At 42.5% G+C, this 25,608-nt stretch overlaps 1 protein-coding gene across 10 annotated transcripts in view; it reads left to right on the top strand.

Annotated features, from left to right (window-relative positions):
• ARHGAP6 (Rho GTPase activating protein 6) overlaps nucleotides 1–19,149 on the top strand; it is a 339,162-nt gene extending 320,013 nt beyond the window's left edge. For 7 of the 10 annotated variants that reach the window (XM_049834643.1, XM_049834641.1, XM_049834637.1 and 4 more), the window contains 5 exons: nucleotides 1,943–2,122; nucleotides 7,420–7,517; nucleotides 13,668–13,930; nucleotides 15,441–15,521; nucleotides 16,263–19,145. In XM_049834643.1, coding sequence (XP_049690600.1) covers nucleotides 1,943–2,122; nucleotides 7,420–7,517; nucleotides 13,668–13,930; nucleotides 15,441–15,521; nucleotides 16,263–16,969 — 1,329 coding nt within the window. In that variant the 3' untranslated portion in view covers nucleotides 16,970–19,145. Of the gene's footprint in view, nucleotides 1–1,942; nucleotides 2,123–7,419; nucleotides 7,518–13,667; nucleotides 13,931–15,440; nucleotides 15,522–16,262 lie in introns of all 10 variants that reach the window. The other 3 variants (XM_049834635.1, XM_049834634.1, XM_049834638.1) reach the window with 2 other exon arrangements.
• The last annotated feature ends 6,459 nt before the right edge of the window (nucleotides 19,150–25,608 follow it).

Genomic DNA, 25,608 nt, shown 5'->3' with positions numbered 1-25,608 from the left:
CAGTACCTCAGCTCTGCTACAGGTATTTTGGCAAGGCAAATTTATGTAAGCTATCCTGGCAGTGTTGTAAGCATCGGGAATATTATGTGCAATTGAATACCTTTTATAGATAATACAGTATTCTGCTCACAATTATTTAAGCTATTCATGAATAATTAAGTGAATAAAGACATAGAGGGCAAGAGAAGGTATTTTAGCAGACTGTTTGCTATCACTGGAGGTAAAACAGCCAAGCTTTGGCACACAGGCCCTCTTCACAATTTCTTTCAAAAGCCCTTCTCTCACGAAGATGAAGATGGATGACTAACTTCATTAAAATTACTCATTCAGTTAATTTCGGTGGATAAATTCGCAAGATTTTTTAAGGGATGCCCCGAGGCTGCCCTGAAGACTCACTGTACAAACAGCCTGCACAGGCAGATCCAGGGACAGCCAGAGGCTGCCCCTGGCACACTTGAGGCACCGCATGCCTGTGCATCCTTGGTGGTTCGGTACTCTGACAGTGTTTAAAAAGCAGGTCACCCGAAAAACAGCCGGGTGCGTGGTGGTGCGCAAATAAGGGAGCGTGCTGTACTCGCGGTCGCACTGGGATGAGGCTCTAAACAAAGAGTCAACAAGTTTGTTATGATTGCCCATGCACCTACTTAGTGCAGATGTCTTTCCAAGATTACGCAGTGGTCCCACTGACAAAAGGAAAAGCTCTTTTTACTATCATCTCTATGCTGTCTAGTTGAGCTCTGTAAAAAATAAAACTAGGTGCAGTCAGTGCACGGTTGTAAGTTTGACTGGAGTATTCAATAAATGACCAGCCACAAAAAAAAAAATAAATTAAAATACTACTTTGAAAAGATTTGTTTTGTACATACATTTCTTGAAATGCTATTTTGACTGCCTCTTTTTGGTGCCTCTTCCTGTCCTTTTTTTAAAATTGATTAGTTCAAATGTAACTGAAACAAATGAAAAATAACTCTTATGATATTTTTTTTGTTGTTCTTTAAAAAAAGCCTGCAAGAAATACTGGGTCAACAGCTGAAATTCACTTACAGTCTTATATAGTCAAACTGCTGGCATCTTCTTCTGCATTCCCAGAATAGCAACCAAGTGGAGACACAGAGAGGAAGCACATGACCCCTGCTTTTTCCTCTGTTAAAAGACTAGAAGAGGAAAAAAGTAGTCCAATCACAAATATGACAATGCAAATTTTGATTTCATAAGCTATATGACATATTTTTCAGATACTTTCTGTCTAGTCTAGTATGTATTCCTAGCTGCTTACTTCATCCAAAGTCAGGTTACTATTGCTTCTTTGAGCACAGAGTTATAGAAGTAGGAAAAAAATAAAAAAACCCAACAAAACAAAACAATCTTCCCAACAAGTAAACATTTAGCATGTTCTAGGAAACAAGCAAAAAGACAGGGAAATACTAATAAAAATAATGAGCATGGTCCTTAATTATCTAAACTGTTTAAACATGGAAAGGTGTGGTTTTCCTCACTGTATCTGTTTCAGATCATGAGTGCTACTTGAGAAAGCTAACAGTTTTCATTATTTGGTCCTAAGAGACAGTAATATGCCCAGGTGGTGAAGGAGGAGGGAGGTTTCCCTGAGTTCAGGAGTAGTATACCACTGCCGAGCTTCCAGGGCATTAAGGGCAGGCAGCACTTCCACTTTCTACTCCTCCAATCCATTTGAAAATATATCCAGAAAATCCAGAGTGCTTGTTACAGAGATGTCCAAACAAGGTGTTTCAACGTTTCTAAAAATTGTTCATTTTTTATTTGACTAGCACTTGGTTTTCATGAATGAAGCATCTGCCAAATCGGGGCGGGGGGGGTGGAGAGAAAGAGAGAGTACGTTGGGGGGCGTTCAAATGTCTGTATATTCATATCTGTATACATTAGACTGTGGGGGACCCCACCTCATTTATATTCTTTTTTCTAGATTACTGGGAACAAAATGACATCACTTAACCTGGCTACCATCTTTGGCCCTAACTTGTTGCACAAGCAGAAATCTACAGACAAAGAATTCTCTGTTCAGAGCTCAGCTCGAGCTGAAGAGAGTACTGCTATCATAGCTGTCGTACAAAAGATGATTGAAAACTATGAAGCCCTTTTCATGGTAGGTGGTTGTTTCTTCACATTACTCCTATGCATTTTTAAGTTAAATGCGGAAATACCTGGCTTGTATTAAAGTAGACTAGGATGACATAAACTGTGGAAACTGCATTAAATTAGGGTCAATTATTATTGGCAGAAAAAGTAGTCTTCTATCAAGGAGAATGCTTTGCAGTAAGCAGTAGTATTAAAAATGTGTACTTATATCTTGCCTGGAATGGTTTCTATGTAGATAAGAGTATCTTCCTTAGAAGATTTCTGTCTTTGGAAATGATGAGGTTGGCTATTCAGCTGCATACTAAACTATGCACCAGCATTGCTCATTAATGTTGAAGACAAGACTGAAAATGACCTTCCACCTCTCAGTTTTGGAAGTCAGGGAGCCAATTTTTCTGCAGGGAGTAAGAGATCCTTGGTTCATTTAAGGAACAGCCTCCTCTACCAAAGACTTTCTTGTTGGTTGGATGGGGAGGAAGGACAAAGCTTTCTTATTTGTCAGTTGGGTAAGAGGAGAAAAGAATAAATCCATGTGGTTCCTGAGTTCCTTTCTGTTTTCTTGCTGAAGCACGAGGTTCTTCATAAAAGGGATGATGACCTTGGACTTGGACATGTTGTTTACTTAAGATGCAGCTTAGTTAAATCACATTCCTTATGCCTTAGCAGTTACCTGGACAGTTCATTCTGTGGCTTTATCTTTTCATCTTTTTGTCTACCAAATTACAGGTCAGCTCAGGATGACTTGTGCCTGAGAGCACCCTGCTCTGGGGTAGCAGAGCCCAGTCAGACCTTGTGGTGGGCACTATCCTTCATTTCAGTAGGCATACATCTTAACAAAACCAGTAGTCTTGAAAAGGTGAAAATAGCTTTGGTTGTTCTGTCTTGAAACTAAGCAGCACTTGGGTGTTACACTGAGGGGACTGGTTCCCAAAGCAAGAGGAAGAACACTCTGGAAACCACCTTTAGTGCTCCAGCAAAGCTGGGTGCTGCATACCCTGATGGGAGAAGATGGACAAGCCTGGACTGTGGGCATGTGGGACTGATGGCCACATAGTACTGTAAGGAGAAGGTGTCTACCAGATTCCAGTAGGGAGAAGAGCCTGTGAAAGCAGTCACGAGCCCTGCCTATCAGTCTTAGCCTCACATGAACTTCTTTGTGGTTTTCTCGTTTTTTCCCTCACACTGTATTGCCTTTCATTACATCCTTTGCTTTATTTTTAATCTTGTTCCAGTGAGACACTCAGCAATCTTTTTTTTTTTTTTTTTTTTAATGCTTTTCACAGTTTGAGGAAACTTTAGGTGCTATTTTTCCTTCCACAGCAGGAAAAGAAAGTGGCAGAGCTGGACTGTTGTGTGAAGGTCTGCTGGCCCAGAGCATGGACAGCACTAGCAAGTTTAAAATAATACTGGAATAAGAATACTTGCATTACTTGAAGTTTTCTTATTGTTGTTTCTCTTTAAGAACATTTTACAGCACAGCCACATCTCAGTGCATAATACTTAGGAACACATTCCGACTTTCAACGTGGAAAGGGTGGGGCTTAGGGTTAGCCTAACCTACATATGGTCTCTTTTAATTGTGAGGGATTTATTCCTTTATCTCTTCAGTGCTTGCATTTTCATCTGAAGGTTAAACGGGGGAGGGGGGGTGGGGTCGTGTTCTTTTGTTTTCCAGAGTAGCTTTTCAGATTGTTGAGGGAGATTAGAATCAGATTTCAAAATGAGAGGCTAGCTGCATGTGAAAGAAAGACAAACCTATCTCGCATGCTCTCCTGAAAGCTGGAATATGTTGATGTGAAATTTATAGAAATGTCTAACAGCTGAGCATCTCTGGGTGCTTTCACTCTTCCCTTTGCTGTAGTTAAACAACATGGCAGGTTCTGCCTGTTTTCTGGAGTAATGTCTAGACTCACACATGATACTTGATCTGTAGGATTGTGTCAAACTGCTCATAGTTAGTGTTTTATAAAGCTTCTGCCAGGGTTTACTTTTGTTTTTTTCATGTTTTCAGCAGCAGCATGGAGAGACTCTTTGTATTCTGAAGATAATTAGCCCAGTACATCATTTGGTAATAGATGCATTGAAAGGAAAAGTCATGTACATGTAATTGCAATAAAACTCTGATCGTTTGAAATCAGGCAGCAGCAGTTTGTTTTCCAAACCCATAGGAGTGGGGCCAAACCAGAACTGCTGTTTATACTTGACATTTATGCTACTTACAAAAAGGAAAACATCTGGACTCAAGAATTCAGCTACAGCTATAACCTACAGTGTATTGCTGCTAAGGTGTTTCTGTGTTTGGTTTGGCGTTTGTTTCTGTTACTTTTGTATATGGGGAGGTTCTAAAACTCTGATTGGCTTCAGCGTTGAAACTGGAACATTTGTGAAATAAAACTTAGGAAACCAGGATGTGTTGTGACACCCAGACCACAGTATCAGAATGATTCTGCTGGGTGGTCAGGAAGGTTCTGTTTGTCAGAACAACCCGGGATACCGGGGACTGTTTTTATTAAGCAATTGTCATTGACATCAGTAATACACAAACATGGATTTCATATAGAAGACAGATTCTGACCTTGCTTCATTGATGTTAGGGCCTTTCATATCCAATTCTTATCCATTTCAGTGAATATTAGGGATGCATTAAAACATTTTGTGGGAATGTACAAAGGACTGTTCTTTGCCTCATAGTCTCTGAACTATGCCCAGCAGCTAAATGTGGGGAGACACAACTCAACCACTCTTCATCTCGTTGGCTTTGACTTGTCATGGAGGACGGAGAAGAGCAGCTTGGTCATGCATTTTCATCTCCTAGCGCCCAAATCCAACCCTGCCACAAAGAGGCACTTCATAGTGTCTGAAATTTCTTATTTTTACTGTTAGAGGCTACTGTGGCCTCCCCACTGCAGAGGCAGGCACACACTGCCTCTCTGTGCCACATCAATAGCAAGGGACAGCACAAAGGAGACACTTCAAGGGTCCCTCCACCCTCTGTGTCTTAATAGCTGTGACTCTTATGTAGCACCCAGCCCCAAAATCTCAGAATATCTCCTCCTCTACTGAAAGTCCTGACACCCCTGGAGCCCTCTGATCCATCCCAGTGTGTGCCCAGCATCTGCAACAGCTGTTACTTCAGCAGTGCCTTGGCTTCCCTTCTGTCCCTGAATTTCAAGTTCTCATCTATCTACTCAGCCACAACTGCCAGTTAAACAATTCATTCAATAACTATTATTGCAGCTCTCTAACATCTTCCTGAGATACCAACATAGTAGTTCTCTGTAAGTTTATAATTACATGCATATCATTTCTACACTTGCAAGTTCACTAACTAAACTGAAGTAAATTTCTGCACAGGAGGAAGCCCAAAACCCAGTAGACAGCTGCAAGGAGTCCCATCAGTACAAATCCAGTTGAAGGATCATAGATTAATATGCCCTCATTCACTCTGATAAAAGTCCTATAACTCAATGGAACTGTTAGGTTTGGGGTTTGCAGATGCTTTCAGTTGGAACTGAACTTCCTGTTGGAACTTTTTCAGATTCATTTTTATGGAATGAAAGACTGTGTTGTTTTGGGGTTTGTTGGTGCTTTTTTAAAATAAGGGAAAACATATTTTTATTTTTCTGACAAAGTCCTCTCAGTAGATTCTTACAAGTTTATCAACTTGATATAGAGCTGAATAGTGAGTTATATACAGGAAGACATGGATTCTCTTTTACCCTTAAACTTTATTTGGAGTTTATTCTACTGTACAGACAGGCTGTCTAAACAGAGAAGTTACAGCACACCAGGTTTCCAAAAATGTATTCCTATAAAGAGAAGATAATTTATTTAAAGACTGGTGTATCAATGACTATCAGTAAGATATTTTTCCAGTGTAGAGGCTAAATACAATTTTTAAAAAAGGAGTATGTGGTCACACAAGTTTTTCATAGAGATTTTGGATCAGTTTGAATTAAATGATGCGTATCTTCATTTATTTTCAAATTATTTCCTTTTTTAACGAAACATGCCTTTTCTGTAACTTGACTCCCTAAATACCTCCCAAACCGAGGTATTCCCCTGAGGAATCTATTAGTAATTCTATTCCTACTTCCCAGGAAATGTCAGGGAGAACAAATGGCCCATGCAGTGTGACCTGAAGGTCAAGAGATTCAGGCTCTGACAAATTGCATCCAGAAGCATATTGCACAGTTGATGACCCCTTGCTGTGATTGTCTTGCCTTCAGCTCCATCCGTCATGAGTGAACCTGGGCTGTTGGTTCAAGTTTCTCAGATGGTTTCATCTCTTTCAGTGCTTTGAAGGCCGAGTTGAATGTTCCTGTGATGTGGACAAACTCACTTAAGGATTGATAAGGCTCATGTAAAATGCCGGTGGAAACACAAAGTTTACTTGGGCAGGTTTTGGAGTGCTATTCCTGCTACCTGCCCAGGAGATGTGGCTATATCCTGCAGCAGCTGAAGCTGTCAAGTGTTTTGAAGGTTCATCTCCATATAAAGTGCACTAGAGAGAGTTAACAAATCAGAAGGCCAAACGCGAAAGAAGGTGACACAAATTCTGGCTGAGCCTGTTGCTACTATGCAAAGTCCAGAGTGGCTGGAGATCCAGCTTGTGAACCTGAGTTATGGACAGATGAACTCTGTAATTACTCAAGTTCTGATTGAGCGTAAGCAGGAATTTAAATGCTTCTAGATCCCAGCATTTGGCCATATGGATACCTGAATGCTAAATGTTTATAAGACTTCATTTAGAAAAATGTTTACCTTTGGCAGCTCTCACTGAAATGAAGCAACTGAAGAACTTCATAGCTAGAACAGTTGCTGCAAAATTTCCATATGAGGAGGACATAAGTAAATCAAATGCCACAGAACATATGAAGAAACATTCTCCTTCCTGTGTAATTACATTTCATGTTGCTTCTAAAATCAGAGAAGTACAGTTGCTTGCAGTGGAAATTTGTAAATGTCCCCAGGTCTTTGAATGGGGATGTAAGGTGAGGACCTTAAACTGGAGCTTTCGAGATTGCGATACATGAGTAATCCCACTGTTGTTATCAGATCTAATACTGGAAAACAGTGGGTTATTCAACAGTAATCAGCATTTGACATTGTACAAAGTCATCTTTAGTCTTATTTCACCTGTTGTTACATGAAATTTCTCTTTTAAGTGGAAACTTCTGAGTATTTGTTTTATATACTCTCCGTAAATGTACTTGTAGTTGGTCTTTTAGATTAAGCATAGTACCAAAATCAGTGTATGTGAAAGGATATTAATCTTCCAGCTATTTTTTGCTGTCTTCATAGGTTCCCCCTGACCTACAGAATGAAGTGCTTATTAGCCTATTAGAGACTGACCCAGATGTTGTGGACTATTTGTTGAGGAGGAAAGCTTCCCAGTCATCGTGAGTAATCTGTTTTTTCATCATTCCTGTTTCTGCTGGGAATTTCTATCTCCCACTGGAAGTGTTCAAAAGGTTCTGGTTTTTCCACAGCTCTTCTGCACTGTCTACAGTGGAGTAGAAATATCCTCCCCATTACAAAGACTCTGCCAAAGAAATTATGACTCTTGTACAGTGTTTTCTAAGACAAATCTTGTTTCCCGATTCAGAGGAAAGATTGCATTCTGCTGCAGAGAACAGAATGACATGTACATAAAAATATTCAGTGCACTATTATCTGACAGGGTGTATTCTAGTGATCTGCTGGTTCATGTCTTGGGTTTATTGTAGTCTTCAGTAACAGGAGGTGTGTATTACACTATCCTTGAAACACACCCTAGAGTGCCTTAACACAATCACGGCTAGCCGTTTGAACCGTTCGTTGTTCTTTTCCTATTGTATACACATAGGACGTTGTAAGCAAGTCAACCGCCACAACAGCAGGTTTATGGAGACTCTTTGGATATTATTTAATTGTATGCTTTGTGAAAGATCTGAAGAGAAAAAAAATCACACTGGTCACTATTGCAGTTATGATACATAATATATTCCAACTTTGTGTATGGTGTATACATGCCTGCACCCGTGTGCCTTAATGCTATGAGTTTGTACATTCAGATTAAGAGGATTCCTGGTTTTCTCATGGGACACACAGTCATTGCCTTTATTCTAATGAATCCCAGTATGTCAGACCCCAAAATCACAAAATTTGACAAGTTTGCTTTAAGTAATTTTTAAGAGGTTTCCTAGACTCTAAACTCTCTGGGATAGATTGGACTTTGTCTTCCTGTGTGTGTGGAAAGTGCCTAGTGCATTCAGAATATAATTAAAATTGAATTTGTACAGTCAGTTAGCTATGATTTTTTTTCTCTCCCTCTGAACATTGTATAGTTGGAGGTAATGTCATAGTGTGCCTGGCTTTAAAGGAAGAGGTATAAAAGAAATAGTATAATTAACACATGGAGGAAAAAGCTTTCTTTAATTATAAAAATTAAAACCAAAAAATACGTGCAGAATATATCATGTGTAGTAAAAGATTTTATTAGTTTGTTGGCTTAACCACATGAACACATAACATGCAGTAGCAAATTATCACAGATCATCTGATTTGTGGTAATTGTCTTGTGTGTTTTCTTAGTGTACCACAGACATGAAATAATTTCAGTTAGTTTGTCTGACTGACAAGTAACCATGTGTATATTTAGATCACAATAAATGCAGGATAATTAAAGGTACCTTAGCTGACTTTTACACTTGTTTCACGTTTGCCGTGAGCCAAGACCACAATTAGGAAAGACACTGCAAATCACATGACATACGATAAAGTCTGGAGAGACTTCTTTCTTTAAGCCCTCAGTTTGGAATGATCATGTTATTTCTAACTCAACCTAATAAAAACCTTCATGCTGGATTTCACCATCTATATAATATAAAGGCATAAAATTGTATCTCACATGTGGCTACACATATCAATTGAGCATAAATTTGTCGCAAATCATTGTGGATGTTGACAGATTATTGTTAGATCCTGTTTCCTTTAAGTTAATTGACCTTTCCTTGAGCTTCCTTACTTTTCAGCCAGCACACATACCTACAGGAGAAAATGGATCTTTTGTGCAAAGCTGGTCACAACTGACAAAAGGGGCTTTGTAAGAAAAGGTTATGAAACCAAATAGGAACATACAGCTACACTAGTACCAATTTATTGCATTTTCAGTAATGGGCAGGTAAAGTATCACTGAGATAAGAAAAACTTAACTATCTGTCATTTTTCTTCTACTCTGCTATCATGTAAGTGATTTATTCTTAATGTTAATGAGATATGTTTTCACTGTGATTGCAACTTCTTGGTTAAGATATTCCAGGCAATTAGAGGGAATGTTGCTTGTGTTATTGCTAGGGGTGTGATGCTCTTAAGAGATTAATCTATTTCAGAACATAATCTGAGTTTTGAGGCTACATGCCTGTTGGTAATTTTTCCTGTAAGAAATGTGAGGCAGCAGACAAGGAGATGTTTGTCTTGATTTGATAAAAATGAGCCTCCAAAATACATCCTAACTACTCTTGGAAATTTCCTTGGTCAAGATCCAAATTTGGATCCATGGAACAGAAAACTTTATATATTCTTGAGACAATCTTCATCAGAAGAGCTAGTTGGCTGCATAGCATAGTGTATGGAATCAACTTCAAGACTTGAATGTCATATTAATTGCTCTGAAGGTCCTGCTTCTGTAATTGCCCTCACATCTCTGCTTTTGATGTCATTACAAATGCTTTCTTGGCTCTGATCTAAGAGAGGAAACACAATCTCTTTTCCTCCCCAGAGGAGGACAAATCAGATGTTCCTCATCTTTTAATTCTCTTAAGAGCTGAGCATCATGAATAGTGTGTCAGGGAGTTCATGGAAGTCGTTCATGGTAAAGCACTAATTACCATTGGGAGCAATTATGAAGTGTGCTTTTATGGATGACTTCCCAACTTTTTTATATGTTGACTTGATGGCAATGGAATTTGGGGTTTCCAGCTGTAAGATGAAGCATCTTTAACACAAAAATAAAATCTGTTTCTTATGATTATTTATTGCTTATCGTGGCTAGTAGTCCTGTTAGAGTGAATATGTTTCGAAGTTACAGAATTTTCAAATGTTTTTGGATGGTGATGATGGGTTTTAATCCATCCTAACCTGTGACACAAAGATGAAGCCATAAAATAGGCCCTACAGTATGTGTAAATGCAGTTTTCAAAGCTGCAGAGGCTCCCTGAATCATTGAGTCCTCTACCCTGTTACAGCAGCAAGCATATCATAATCTCGTAATAATCTGTTTTGTTGGTGGCACGTGTGTTGCTCAAATATGTGTGGAAATTACTGCTGCTTGCTGCCAAGCTATCACACTCCGTATGATTTGCCTCTTGTAAGACGGAATTGTTTTCCCACTCAGAAGCTTTAAGGTATAACAGAAAAGGATTTCTGCCAAAACCAGAAAGGGATTTCCTGTTTTGATGACCTTGATGCCAGTAGAAAAGTAGGAATATCCCCAGTAGAAGTATTTTATTATCATTAACGTTTTTGCAGTTCACCCATGCAAGTAGACTCTGGTGGATAACATCAGTTCAGAAGGATGCCAGTTAAAAAGGACAGCCCAAGACTCCTTCAGTGTGTAGTTGATTTTTATTTTGGAATCTGAAATAGTATTTTTGAGCACATGTGGCATAGGTTCTTTCTGCAGCTTTCAAATCTTTCAGTTTTTACATAACCACTTTTTAATCTTTCACTTAACATAGTTCATAAACACTAGAAGGTAGTTTACTTGCCTTCCCATTGCTCACATTTGATAGTACATAATCTTCTATTATTCTCTGTGGAGATCGTAATCTGCCCTTACTAATAGACTGCATATAGGCGAGTAGGTATCTTGCGCAGTATTTACATTTGCCTCCCAATTTAGTTTTTCCTCAGTGTGTGGGTAGAGAATCTTGGAGCTATCCAAGTGAAGATCAATTTTGAATTTTAGTAAGCATCTGTTTGCTACTGAACTCAAACCATAAAGCAAACAGATGCAAAAGTTTTGTTTTAAGGAATATGTGAGAACTGATTCTATATTTGGAAAGATGCGAGCCAAAGTCTTTTGCAAGTTGTGTTTTGTTTTGTTCATGAAAAGCATGGTGAAGCTGCAGACGTATGAGATCGATTTCCAACTTTAAAGTATTCAATCCATTTTGATGGTTTCTTGTAGTAAGATTGACAGAGTCCACAGGCATTTTCTTTGATTTTTGAAACTATTTTTTCTAAACAAATTTGAAAGTGATATTATATATACATATAATTGCATGGGCTTACTAGCAGAAACTGTAAATTAGTTTAGAAAGTTGAACATTTGGATCTTTCCAAAGACTTGACAGTTTCCATTCAAGTAAATTTTTATCAGGAGCTCTGTCTTGAGAAGAGATAGACTATTAACAGATCATTCAAGGTAAGACATGAAATCAGTGTTTCACAAAGCTCAAGTTTATGTTCCCACATTCTTTCATTGCCATTTCCCTTTCCCCTATTCCTTGTGTTACCTTGCCGTGGCTGAGTGGTGGCATACCTCTCTATTTGCCCTGTGCAACATCGCTAGGTTTTGATCCTGCAAAGATTGAGATGCAATAAGCCTTATTGGTGTCACCGTTAGTGCTAAGTATGTCTGTATGCTAGCAGGGTGAGGTTTAGATGACGTTCAGCCTAGAAAGCTGGAGAGAAAGACATTTGGTCATAGGAAACCTACAGATAGCAACATTTCTCCCCTTTTCTCTCAGGGCCTTCTGGTTCTTCTAAAATTCCCAAGACATTGCTTAAATGTCGTCTTAACTCACACTCACTGCACAAGCTTTTTTAGAACTTAGAAGGGCAGAAAGAAAGGAGTAAGGGACAAAAAAGAGAAACAAGATTTGTGATAGAATTGTACATACTTAAAAGACCGTAATTCTTCAGTGTGTGGCTGCTTGTAGATTAATTTACATTGGACTCATCTTCAGATGAGAAGTTGATATGGGAAGTTACATAATTGTGGCATGGTTTACTGGTTTTTTACTGACTCCCCAACATTACCATTCCAACCACACTGGGAAGCCTGGGACAGTGCTACTTTGCCAAATGGCAGCTCTGTTTTTTTGACTTGGCCCCAGTTAAGGTTCAGGATCAGTTCAGTGATGTATTTCTTGCTGGGAGTCACCAAAGAGTAAACTTAGTTAATTCATTCCTAACACTTTGTGGTTGCTTTTATACTAGAAAAAAAAAAAAATGGAATACTGAATAACATAATAATCATGATGTTGAGTTTATATATTTTATGTTTTGGTGCATGCAATATGTAATTGGCTGAGGAAAAAACCCAACAGCTTGAAAGTGGTGTTAAGTTTTGTCATTATTTCTGTACTAGTATTTAGTGTGCTGTGGCTAGCCTGTCTTACCACTGTGTGTTTTCCTTATTTCCTTTCTTCAGTTTTATTTTACTTGTCTGGAGAGAGGGTTGTTGTTCCATAACAAGTAATGTGCTTTGGGTGCTCGCTCAGTTCAAGCTCTCTTTGGATTTGATTCTGAGAAGGGCTGACCATGCCCAGTACAGTTCATTTACAAGATTGAGCCTCTGTCGTATCACATTCAATTAGAGCAGATATTAACATGAGGTCACTGAGAGAAGCGTTTTGACTCGAGAAGCAAACAAGAAGCATCTAAGAAACAAAGATCAAGGTGCAGAGAAATGAAAAATGAGTAATGGAAATATAAATTAGGGAGGACTGATAGGAAAAAACATATGTTTGTTTACAGAGTATAGCTACATATTCCTTGGGAGGTTCAGTGACTCATGGACTGCCTCCGATCTGCATAGTGAATTGTAATAATTCAAGAAATCTCCCTTCAACATTCCCAACACGTTTCAAAAATGAGAGTTGTCTCTCTGAGCCTTGGCTGTACTTTGGTGGGGGTTTTGTTCGCCTTTTTTTTGTCAAAATTAAATGCAGGCCGTGCTGTTGGTGATGTAAAGGTGAAAGGGTAAAAGAAGTTGCAGAAGTTATCAGGAGAGTCAGTTATTTGCTGCCCGCATCAGAAGTACAGTAGAGACATCTGCTTGTCCTCTGTAGAATATTTACCTTCTGACATCTCTAGAAGAGGATCTTTCTCACAGTGTGAGAGGCGAGCTATGGTTTTGATTTCCCTGACTGTGTAGTACTTCAGAATGGAAGAAGTGATTTTAGCATACTGCTTAGCATCAAACTAATCTTCCCTATCATGCCTACAGATTTATTGTTGCAACAAGCTAAATTGTCAAGGTAACATAAGGAATTGATTCACTATTTAATTTCCTGTGGTGAACTGTACGGTTGTGTGGTTTTTGTTGATTTCCTTCTTGACAGCAACATCTTTTGATTTTTAGTGGCCTCTGCTGGCCACTTCATGGCAGAAGTTTTACTCATGGAAAATTCACCTCTGTACTGCTTCTGATGTGTTTTCATTTCAGCAGTTGTGATCATACTCCTGTATTTGATTTCATTTGTATGATGTCAAACTGCACCTGTAGCTGTGAACATAAAGCATTTTTCATTAACAGTAGTTTGTTTATCAAAATTTCTCAGGAGCCCTGAGATGCTGCGGTCGGAAGGTTCCTACTCCACAGGAGGAAGACATTCTTCCACAGACTCCAACAAAGCTTCAAGCGGAGATGTCTCCCCTTATGACAACAACTCCCCGGTACTGTCTGAGCGCTCACCGATCGCAACGCAAGAAGAAGTTGCCCGCAGCCCAGAGAAGCTGTACAAGGTACCTGAACAGTACACACTGGTTGGACATTTGCAGCCGAAGACAAAGGAGAATTCTTCTGCATCACAGGCTGGAAAAGGTAGTGTGCATCCTGCTCGCGTTCCTCCGCCTCAGTGACTGATGGGGGTTTCTGAAGTAATTGGAAAGTGTCATTTTTGTATTATCAGCTACAAGGATTTGAGGAGCAATAGTGTAAACAACCTTAGAAGAAATGACTGACCAACATGCTTTTTTTGTGTTGAGCCCAAAGGGTCTGTGCTCAGTCCTCTTCATGAGCTAAGCCAGCCGTCAGGGATGCATGCCTCAAAACTTGGAGCTATTATTCAGGAAAACAGAACTACATATGTCCTGCTTTTCAGCCTGTCTGTGACAGTGTGGCAAAGACTGATTTCTAGTTCTGCTCCTTAGGACTGTAATACCTGCGAGGTTATGGTCCAGACTTTGGAAAAATCTGAGACTGTAAGACATGAAGCTACAAATTTTCTCCAATTGAAAAGAATGACCTCACACCCTCTCACTGGAGAACACAGCTGAGCTGCACAGCTTTACATCTGCTACCAATTACACACCTAACAAAACTAGTGCAGGGATCCATAATTTCCATAGCTATCTAGGGAGTGCACACCTGAATGATTTCTTCGGTAAAGAACTGTGGTTTAAACTGATAGCTCACCAGCACTTCAAGATGCTTTTCATTGAAAAATATTTATTTTAAAAAATTTACATTCATGAAGTGAGCCAAATTTTAAGAACTTTCAATGCTCAGGGATGCAGATAACTGGTGATATTTTTAAAACCATTTCATTTCAGAGGTACTGGTTACGCACTTAATTCCCTTTGGAATTAATGGCATGTAGACTATTATCTCAATTATATGCTTTATAAATGCCAGTGGGCATTTATCTTCCGTATTCAGTTTCTAAATCTCTGAGTAGGTTTCAAAATTTGGTCAGATTTCTACTAAGTTATGAATAGGAAATTACATGAAGTTTTATCATATCAGCATCGCAACGATACTGGACCATGACAAATTAGGAAATTCCTTTACTGCCAGATGGAATCAGGAAAAGGCATGAATCAGTTACAATGTAGCACGATGCCTGATGGGCACATTTCCTGAAATCTCTATTCTGTGACAGCACTTCCGTGTAAGACCCAAGTGATGCTGCAGGTTGATAGAGCGTGCCTTACAGTAATCCCTGGGGCTGGGGCTGCCTGAGGGGGCTTTGCCATTCTTTCCCATAAAAAGCACATGAACTACCTTCTGTTGGCCAAATCTTCCCGTTCTTGTGCAAATTCTCCAACTGACTTCAGTAAGGCGGAAGACTTAGGGGAAATTCCACTCTCTCAGCAAACTCAGGCATCCTGCCCATACAGAGCTTACTGAATCCCATTACGGGATTTGAGCCCGAAACAGCAAGTAACTGTCAACAGATACATTTGAGATGTTTGTGTTAGGTGCACGGTAAGTCAGATGCTAACAACTCTGATACCTTACGTAAGGTTTTACCATTCCATTTGTATGCTTCTAAATAATGGCTTTAGGAGGATCGAGTCATCATCTTTGTCCTGCTTTTACTGCTGTTTAGATGTCTCTGAGGATCATTTTGATATCTGGGGCACCTGGCATTCAACGCTGAAAAGTGGCTGCAAAGATCCAGCTATGACAGGTCAGTTATTTCTCAAGTTTTAAGCCCAAATCTAGCAAACACATAAACAATGTCTTGGTTTTGAGAAATCACAGTGAAACCAGTAAGAGAATTCACATTGTGCAAAGTTGAACTTTTAAAAGGTGACTGTTCAATAAAATAGAGAAGCGCAGTGTTATACAAATGTGGAAACATCTGAAACTGTCACAAGATGATTTCAAAAGTCGTTTTTAAATTTTAAATTACTTCAAAAAATAGTTTTATATTCTTCTATGTCCTTGGAAGGTGGACGCGCGGTGGGGATTTGAGATCGGCTGCCGCGGTGGCACAAGCAGAGGCTGTGAGGTTGGCAACCCTGGGTGCTGACCCTGCCGCTGGCCGGTGTGATCCCAACGAGCCCCTGACCCATCCTGCCTTTGTTTTTCTTCCTTCTGCACCCGCCTCACAGAAGAACTGTGAGACTACAATGCCCACCTCCTTTTCAAGCATTTGAAAGATGTTAAGTGCTGCAAGGCTTTGTGTCAGAGCAAACTATTAGAGTTGTCAGGTAATGTATTAGACATGGTTCAGACAGATGTAGGGCTGCTGCTCTGTGTCCTGAAGGTTCGGCTGGTGGTGGGGCTGATACACCTTCAGTCGCACAACCTGCTGATAAAAGCCCCCATCCCTCTTCTACAGTGTGATGCAGGGGAAAAGCAGTAACTTGTTAAATGCCACATAAATGATTACGCAGATTGACGCCTTTCCGTCTCTGGCCCCCAGGTTCTTACGGGAACATTTACGAAAGCAGCTTGCTGCGACCTGGACAGTGCTCTCTTTCCCAGGGGAACCTCGCCACGTCTTCTCCTCGGTGGCAGGGCAGCTCCTCCGAATTGGACACCGGCAGGCAGGTCATGCGAAGGAGCCAGACGACCGCTGCCATTCCCGAGTGTCGGCTGCATCCCGCGGCGTCTCGGGCGTGCAGTAACGCACAAATTGAAGTCGGCGGTAGGAGTTCAGACCTGTCGCACTCCAAGTCGGAGCAGCACTTGACTTTAAGCAGCGTGGAGGACCTCGGTGAGCGTGACTCGAACGCGGGTTGTTCGCAAAGCCCAGCCAAGCCCTCCTATAGGAAAGAGCGGCCGCCACCCCCTTACCCAGGCCCAGCAAAAACAAGCTCTGTGTTGTCACAGCGATCAGGCGTTTCTTCAACGTTGCACTCTTTTTGGAGACTTCAACGCCAAGAAAAAAGTTCAGGGACCAGAGGAGCTGGAGGACCGCCAGCCAAAGCCCCTGACCAGGCCACCTCCAGGCAGGAGCGACCGGCCCCGCACACCCAAGCGGCTCACATTTATTCCACGGCACCTCACAGTCAGAACAGTAAAAATGTTTCAGAGGCGGACTGGCACGACTGGCAAAGGGAGAGGTGGCAAATTTGGGAGCTGTTGTCGGCCGATAACCCCGATGCCCTCCCAGAAACGCTTGTATGATCAGACTCTGCAGAACTGCCACTCACACCTATGCCTCCGACTCATAGGAAAACAATGGTGACATTGGAAAACAGGGAGGGCTTGTTTGTTTTATAGAAACTGAATTGCGTATACTTTTTTTAAACTTTGTTCACTTTAATTTCTTAACAGCACTGTCAAGCAGTCCATTTACAAATACAGTATGTTCCTGTTTTTCAGCAAGCTTTTGAGAAAAAACAAGATGAAAATTTTAGTCTAATAACTCGGTATGCATACGCTGTTTATAAGATAAAACTGTTGCTTTGATGTTGCTAAAAATGTATTTATATATCTGCAGTTTTGATGATTGTATATTCTGTAATGGGTATTGTACGATAATCATATATTATGTTTTCATATACAGATGTCAATCAATCATGACTGCTTTTTTTTTAAATCACTGCACTTACATTACCGTGATATGCATTGGAATTCTATAGAAAGTGCACAAGCTGGTTTCTGTGCTTATATAAAAAAAAAAAAAAACTGTTAAAGGGGGAAGTTGTCCTTCTTTTCACTGCCTATTGAAAAACACTAAAATAGAGTGGAACGTGAAAAGCCATATATTTTATAAGGGAAGTAGTGAGCTTAGAAGGGAAAATACCAAATATTTTTTTTTCTTATAAATATATTTGCAAACAAAATTAAAATTTGATACAAGATTGTAAAAATATTTTTTTAGATTCTGGTAGGAAGCAGCTCAGAGAATCAACTAAGAGCAAGGCCGTGCCTGAACCAACTAAGGATGTAGTGCAAAGGTCTGCCCTCCCATTCTAGAGGAAAACCAATGTTATGTATACAGGATATAATATATATATTTATAAATGTATGATTTTATGTATTGTTCTAAAACAATAAACTGGAATCCAAATTTTAGAAAATGAAACCCAATAAATGGAGGTGTGTAACAAATGAGAAAGAATATGGCTTTTCCTTTGAAATAATAAAGCTTCAGCATTAAGAAGGTTAGAGAAAGGGACAAAAATGCAGACAGACACGTGAAGGGGAGTCACACAGTTTCAGAAATGAACATGATGTTTGGAGAAGTTCACAGCTGCATTTCTATAAATATTGTGCCAAAGTCTGGGTCAATAGTACTTCTTCAATAACTGTATGTTGCATTGTTAAATGTTGCTGTTTTATACACGTTCTGGTGTTTTTAAGTTGCAAAATTGTTTATGGCCAGCAGGTGGCAATGTACTTCAGTATTCTAGAGAAAGTTCTTTTTATCACTTGATAAGGGAAAGTGTATCATATCAAAAGAATTTTATAAAACATATTAGTCTTAATTTTAATGAAGTTGAAGACTTATTCAGTGATGTTGTCTTTAAGTTCTATCTTGTGCCATAACGATGGAATAAAAAGCTAAGCAAAATAATGAGCATATTTTTGCTCCTTTTTTTTGAAGTAAGGTTTCTGTAAAAATTGATGTGTTTTTATTACATTCTTGAGTATCTCTGTCACAAACATCTAAAAGGCTTGGGAGCTTAAGGACCACTTTCAAGTATGACTTAAATGTACAAGGTCTGAGGTTTTACTGGAGTTTTAGCCTTAAAATCCATCATATAAAGAGTCTGCTCATCGTATTTCCATTTCCCAAGTAAAGTTGTAAGATAAAAGCACCAACCCAAGTTGAAAGGGGCAGGATTTGGCCTTTGGCTGTTGTAGCACTGTCAGGCTGGTCAGCTCTTTTCCCAAATATTGCATTCAGAATAAATCGCAGCTCTCTTCTTCTGGTGGTTGCAAGGCGCTTCCAAATATCGTCTTGATATGAGACTTGATAGAAAAAGGTTCTTGCATGTAGCTTGATGCAGCAGCCCTGTGTCAATTTATTACCAAAAAATACCACACCCCAAATTAAAAAGATAGTGGACTATAAGGAAGAACAAAAAGGAGCTCTCACAAGCAATCTTCACTATTTGATCTTGTCTCAGTATTATCCCGGGCTTGATCCAGATTTGCTACAGGGAATTAAAGCTCCCTCATAGTCCTCAAAACCAGGCGTAGTGTAAATCCTGCTGCAGAAGACACTCTGTTCAGTAGATGTCCATCTCTTCATTATAAATCCCTTTCTAAATACAGAAGGACCCACACATTTTTGGTGGAAGATGTCTAATGATTACTCAGCCTCATAAAGAGCTTGCTTTTCACCAGTACCGCTCTCTGTATGTATGTGTATGTTACCATCTATATGGAGTGTATGCGAAAACGGACAACAAATAACCAAGACCGCTGCTGGAGGACAACCTCGTCTGCACACTTTTCAATATACAATTGCTTCAAAGAAAAGAGGTACAGAATAAATTCCGATGAATTAAAGTAATGCTTGCCAAGATTACATCATTTCTGTCTGTTGTTTTCATTTGAAGAGGACAGAGCAAAATTATCACGAGGAGGTTGAGGATGTCGTAATTTTTAGTTGTACCAGGCTGAAATCAGCGACGTAGTTTCTTTTGATGTCTTTTTTTATATTTTACAGGAAATGTAGCCGTGAAAGATTGTTTCTAGTTCTATGTTAGCTGGTAGATCTGTGGGGGCAGCCCGCTGGTTCGTACCTAGGATTGAAAAACCACCTTTTTCCCCCGATGGTCCGCACTACCTCCTCTCAGAGGGTGTCTCTCAGCTGCGAGGAAGGGTGTGCTGCACTCACAGGTGAGTCCAGGAGAGGTGAGATGTGGGTGCCCCGAGGATGAGGTGCCTGCGGGTTGCCCGTGGGGCAGGGGTTGCTCTTCTCTCTTCTGTTGCAGAAACAAAAAAATGAGAGGAATCGGCGCAGCTCTAGCTACAGCCCGATGTGGTGGGGAACCTCTGAGCCAAGGGAAAACCAGGAAGGCTCAGACTTTAAAATATTCCTTTAAAAATTACTGTTGCTGCTGTCTTTTAAAACAAGATGTGGTTACACAGTTGACTCACCCAAGACCACGCTCCTCTGCTGAGGGGTAGGTCGCACCTTCTCCTTCCTCCGCAGCCTCCCATCCCGTCCCTTACACCGGTGCTTGGAATGGTGGGAGCAATCCCGGGGCTTGTTGCTGTGGCTGAAACCTGCCCTGTACGAGGAACACATAAAATTCAGATAGCTCAGGGTCTTTCACAACTGGTAGGTGCGGGGGAAGAGAAGGGACAGGGTCAGAGCTGGGGGACAGGCAGAGGGTGGACTGGCCACCCCTCCAGTTCTGTTAAAGCTCCTCGTGCAACTGTGGGGCTGGCTACTGCGACGTGTAGGCAAGAGCCTGGCCGAGCACTTGAGAGCTGCTCTTTGTTTAAGCCAAGCAAAACTGCTGGCTTGGGTGCTTGAAATCTCTCGAGTGCTCTGCCGTCTACGTTGGGAGCCTGGGCTGCGATCGTGGCGTAGATTAATGCCGCTCGGAACTTCTCCACTGTTGAGATGACGTGGTTCGATGGGCTGGGATTTGTGGTGGTGTGGTAAGAGGAGGTGGGGGGGCCGTTTTGTTGTTTCACAGGCATTGTTTGAGGTCAAAAACCTCAATTCCAGCCTTTCTGGAGCACCATCTTGTTCTGTGGCACTGCTCTGGCAGAGGGTCAGGGACTTTTCTCCTCTGGGAAATACATGGGATGTCTGAGCCGCACCTTGCTCCCTCTCTCTTTCCTTCTTTTTGCATTCATTCCCCAAAAAAGAAGAGAGTAGCTCCACTGCGCGATGCCGTAACCTCACAGAACTGCAAAGTGGTGGAAATGGTTCTCAGTTGCGTTAAAGAGTATCTTGACATCAGTAAGCCCTTTTACAACATCACTGAGAATAGCGAGCTACTGCTGCGCTACAGTCGCTTTAGGGGAAGGCATCGCGGCGTCCAGACAGCGCTGCAGAGACCGCAGAGCTATTCAAGGCATGTAGACACCCAGAGTGCTGGGTCATAAAATGCACCCTCTCTGAGAATAGCGTTCATCTAATTTTCCTGAAGTTTAAAGCATCTCCAAAGGTGGTATCTACATCTGGAAAAGTCATTCTGAAACTCCCTTTTTATTCAGTGGAGAGAGAGGGGTATTTCTGTGCCACCATCCGTGCAGCCTACTTGAGTCTTTCTTTGAAGGATGGTTCCTTTGAAGGGCTGGTCGCTAGAAGAGCCCGTTTCTTTCCACTGCCTATATAAAGGAAGCCTAAATAAGTTGCCCGAATAGAGATCACTCTGTAGTAACCCTGCAAGTTTGACTGAATGAATCCCACCCTAAGGGTCTGGTAAAATAGAAAATGGACGGCGGTCCCGGCAGCGGTAAGAAGGAGCATTTAATGACTCCGTTGTCTAATGCCAACAAATTATTACAGCCTGGGGAAAGGAAAGGAAGATGTTCAGCCTACATTTCCAGCATCTGGGAAAAGTGAAACTTATCCAGAGGCCTCGGCGATGTTGTGATGTTCCCAGGGTTCTCGGGCGAACCTGGGGCTGGTGGGGCTGGCAGAGACAGCGCTGCTCCTGGGGGCCTGGGAAGGCAGCTGGCAGAAGGAGACGGCGTGCTCAGCTCTGCTGAGTGCTGTAAGAAATCCAGGCTTTGGGGAAAGTGAGGGAGAGAGACACTGCCTGGTCTGGAATTGCAATTTTTGTTGTTGTTGCTTGGGGTTTTCTTTAAAAAATGGGATTTATTTGTTCACTGAAAACTCTGTTTCCAGCTGATCTGAAAGTGTTCGTGAACAGGACCAGGATTCAATTAATTTGTTCAGCGAATTAAAAAATGAATATGGGATTTACGAAAGGAATCTGATTTGGGCATTTTAGAAATACAGGGAGGAGGGGGTTGTGCTGAATCCCAAGCAGCACTGGCAAATGGAGACAGACAGATAAAATCTTCCTTGTGAAAGACAGGGGTTAATCTTCTTTCCTCTGCTGCTGAGTAAGCAAATGTATTTGCCACTGGAGTTTTAGGCTCACAGAGGGAGGGAGGGAAGAGGAGAGCTGGTTTTATCCACTTCTCTGCAGAACAGCATTTGGGAAGGGGTAAAAGAGCACGTTAGAGCAGGCGAGAGCAGTATCTCCAGCTGGGTGGTTGCTGCACTCTCTGGATGACGACTTGAGCTGCAGCCTCTGGACATTCTTCTAATGATTATTTCAACTTTTAAACAAAACGGAACGATTTTTTAACTGTGTCTCTGTTAAACAATGGGGACATGAGGGGATGCCTCAGATCACCATTTCCTTTTGCTGGGCTCGCTCTTTTCTGTTTCCCTGTGTCCCCTTCCAACCACAGCTATGAGCTTTAATTAAAAAAAAATATAATAATTTAAAAGGGCTTGGAAAACAAAAGCATTTGCTTCAGAATCCGGGGTGGAAAAAAGAATGAGACCTGGGAAAAAGATGAGAAAATGTCTGGCCCCATCCCCTTCCCTGCACGTGTGCTGTGGGGGGCTGAAGGCTGCTCGCCGGGAGGGAGCGATGCCGGATGGTGGACGGGTGCTGAGCTGTGGGGCTTCACACTCAGGCTCCAGGAGGAGAGGAAGGTGAGCGTGGATGTGCATAGGGCCACGCAGGCAGCGGGCAAGGTGCCGGGACCAGCCTCGTGAAACTCTCCTTGCAGTCGGGACCAGCGTCGTGAAACTCTCCTTGCAGTCGGGACGTGGGGACATCCCCGCTGCTCTGGCCAGATGGGACCCTGTAAAGCTGAACCGCCTCTGCCCAGACCAGGCGGCTTATAGACACAGAAACCACAACTCCCAGCTGGTGGTCACCGACAGACTGGTCCCTGCTCGGGCGCTTTACCTCTCTAGTCAGGAAGGACGATTTCTTACTGCATCGTCTCAATAAAATTCCAAATTTGGTGTACTTTGAAAAAGGGCTACCGAAAAATCCAAGCTTCCTCTAGAGTTTAAAAACTCTTCAATCATGAAGAGAAAAGATCACCTCAGCCCTGGTTACTATTTTCAGCCTCACAGAGGTGAGTAGAGAAGTATCCTTCCAGAAAGGAAGGAAGCAAGGAAGGAAGGAAAGCAAGAAAGGAAGAAAGTTTGGACTGAAAAGCACTTTCTCATGCAGAAAATAACAAATGCATGCGGTAGCCTGCCAAGTAGGGTTACTGAAGTAAAAACACACCGTTCACTCAAGGACAAGAATTGTATGATCACTTTGGGGAGATTGAGTGTTGAATATGGAAGAGGCATCTGGCTTTTCTCCTAAAAAAGGGTTTAAAAGGGTGAGATGCTGAACAAACTCGTCCTTACACCCACAGGCTATTTCTGTAGCTCCCCATAGCCAGCTAAAGGTTACCCGCTATGCTTTTGCCCAGAGTGGTATCGACATCATGTAGCTGTGGCCTGATTTCTGACAGCAGGGAGAGCTGGAGCCCTGAAAGACCTCAGAACTGTAAGGAAGCTCTTCTGAAATCCTCCTAAAAAAATGAAAAAGACCCGGCTCCAGTGTTATCAGCCACTTTGCAGTCTGTGAAAAAAGCAGTGAGGTTAAAAAAAAAAAAGGAGAGCTCCAGCGTAGCAGCCTCATCCCACTGGGGCTGTCGGTGAGTGAACGTTATTTTAGAAGACCCTATTGCTGCTAACTCTGAGCTGACAGTGATAAAGGAGTGGTAGGACCTGGGGAGCTGGAAGACTCCCCTGTAAAAGGAACAAGCCCTCTACTAAAAAAATTAAGAAAGAAAGAGGGAGGGAGGAAGTTTGCAAAGGAGACTGAGTGCTGTTTTCCCATGGCTGCCGCTGACAGACCAGTTTCTGAACCTTCAGGCTTTCCCATCCCCGAAGAGTCAAGATTTGCAGCTAGAAACATCCAGGATCAGTGCGGTGACGTAGACAGGGGGGTCTGGCAGTGGGAGCACCGGAGAGAACCCGGGACGTGTGGTGAGACCCTGCTAGCTAGTGTGTCTTGTCCCCTGTGCCACTGCGAGTAATTTTTGCCTGTTCCTCGGTGCTGGTGAGAAGAAGGGTTTGAGAACGTGTGTGAGCTTTGAGCTTTGCTGCAATGGCTTTGCTACACAAATGCTGGGACAGAGTCACACCGCCTTCTGTTCTGCTTTTCTTCTGGCCTTATGGCTCCTGCATTCTTCCTTGTGCACTAGCCCAGACTGAAGAAGTGACCTTCGACATGTCCCTCCTTCACGGTATTTTCCTGTCATCTGGCGATTTGAACGCTAGTCCTGGGGTATACCAGGCGGATTGAAGCTCAGAGTGTCTATCATCTAGTTCTCCCATTCCCCTGTTTAGGGAAGGGGACCAAGGGCAGCGCAGCAGCCGCACGTCGCTCATCAACGGACCAGGTCCTGCCTTCCTCAGCCCTCTCCCATTTTCTTTTATCCATCCACACGGGAAGGGAACGCTCAGGCTGGATCATGCGGTGGGGGAGGCCTGTGCTGGCAGACTGGACCTGCCCAGGGAGTTACGAAGCAGGGGGTGTTTTGGGGGGGTTTCGAGGCTGCTACCTGGAGCCTGGCTGCTGGCCTGATTTCTGCGGGGGGGGGTTTAACCTGGACGACTGAGGTTCGCTGAGAAGTCGGTGCCTTTCCCCGAGGACAGGGAAGCACACCTGAAGACGGTGCTGCCCGGCACTCAGCATCTACGCTGAACCCTCCGTGCCCTGGGACCGCTGGACGGTTGTGAGGGACTGGAAGAGTTATGTCTCAAACATTGCGGGACTGGCTGGACCCAGGACCAGTTTTCTTCTTTCTCTGTCCTTTTCCACAACCCCTACACCTCATCCCTTTAGACATAAACCGCTGAGCAAGTCTGGGACTAGGAGCGGATCCAGCTGCCCCTCGGCTCCTCGGTGAGAAGGGTCTGGAAAGCAAGGGGGTCCGCTCTGAACCCCCTGACCCAACGGGAGGGCTCTCCTTAATTTCTTCCCTGAATTGATGCGTATGGTTACTGAGGTCCTTTCATGCCAATTCCTGTTGAGAGAAACCCCGCCACCCGCTGCTACGCCTCCCAAGTTCAGGCTGCTTCTGCCCTGAGTAAGATGTTTTAAGTGATCATTTGGTGTCGTTTCACCTTAATTTAGCCCAAGGAAATTCCAGACTCACCGCGGCTCCTCCCTGGTCTGTCCAGCCCGGGTCGTGACAGCGGTTGTTCAGCACTGGAGATTAGGTTGCCTGAGCTGTTCTGGCTTGTGTTGCACTGAAACGCCAAAACCCCAAGGATTAAGGCATGTGGGTATGGCCTACGGTGGTTTAAGGTACGGGGAGCTGGGGAAAGCTTGAGGTGTGCTGTGCCAACAACACATTTTCTGCTTGGAGTAAATAGGAAGCCTCAGGCTCTGGGGCTGCCTGTTGGGCACCTTCAGACACCAAACAAGGGTCTCCCCTGAGAGCTGGACGAGCTCAGCTGGGAGCCTTAGAAAGGCAGCAGTGTCACCCCTGGAAAATAAGTCCTTGCTAGCTGGTAGGAGAAGTTTCTGTTTCCCTCCTGTTGCAGGAATAATAGGAAAGTGCCATAAAGACAAAGGGAAGGGGCTGAAAAGGAAGGATTCCAGAAAAACACCTGTTCGGAAGGGAGATTCCTTGTGCCTGCCGCTGCCCGCGAGAAGACGTTCGATCACTGCAGGTAAGCCCTGAGCATCCGAGTTAGTTACACCCACGTCACGCTGGGATGGGGCAGAGCAGCCTTCAGCTCCCTGCTGCCCGGGCTCTGTCCGAGATGCCTGTCCTATTTGTGGTTGTTATGGGGGCCTTGCTTT

This window comes from Accipiter gentilis, chromosome 31 (assembly GCF_929443795.1).
Source record: "Accipiter gentilis chromosome 31, bAccGen1.1, whole genome shotgun sequence".
Lineage (NCBI taxonomy): Eukaryota > Metazoa > Chordata > Aves > Accipitriformes > Accipitridae > Astur > Astur gentilis.
Note: the sequence above shows the minus strand (reverse complement) of the source record. Positions and strands in the feature narration are given on the sequence as shown.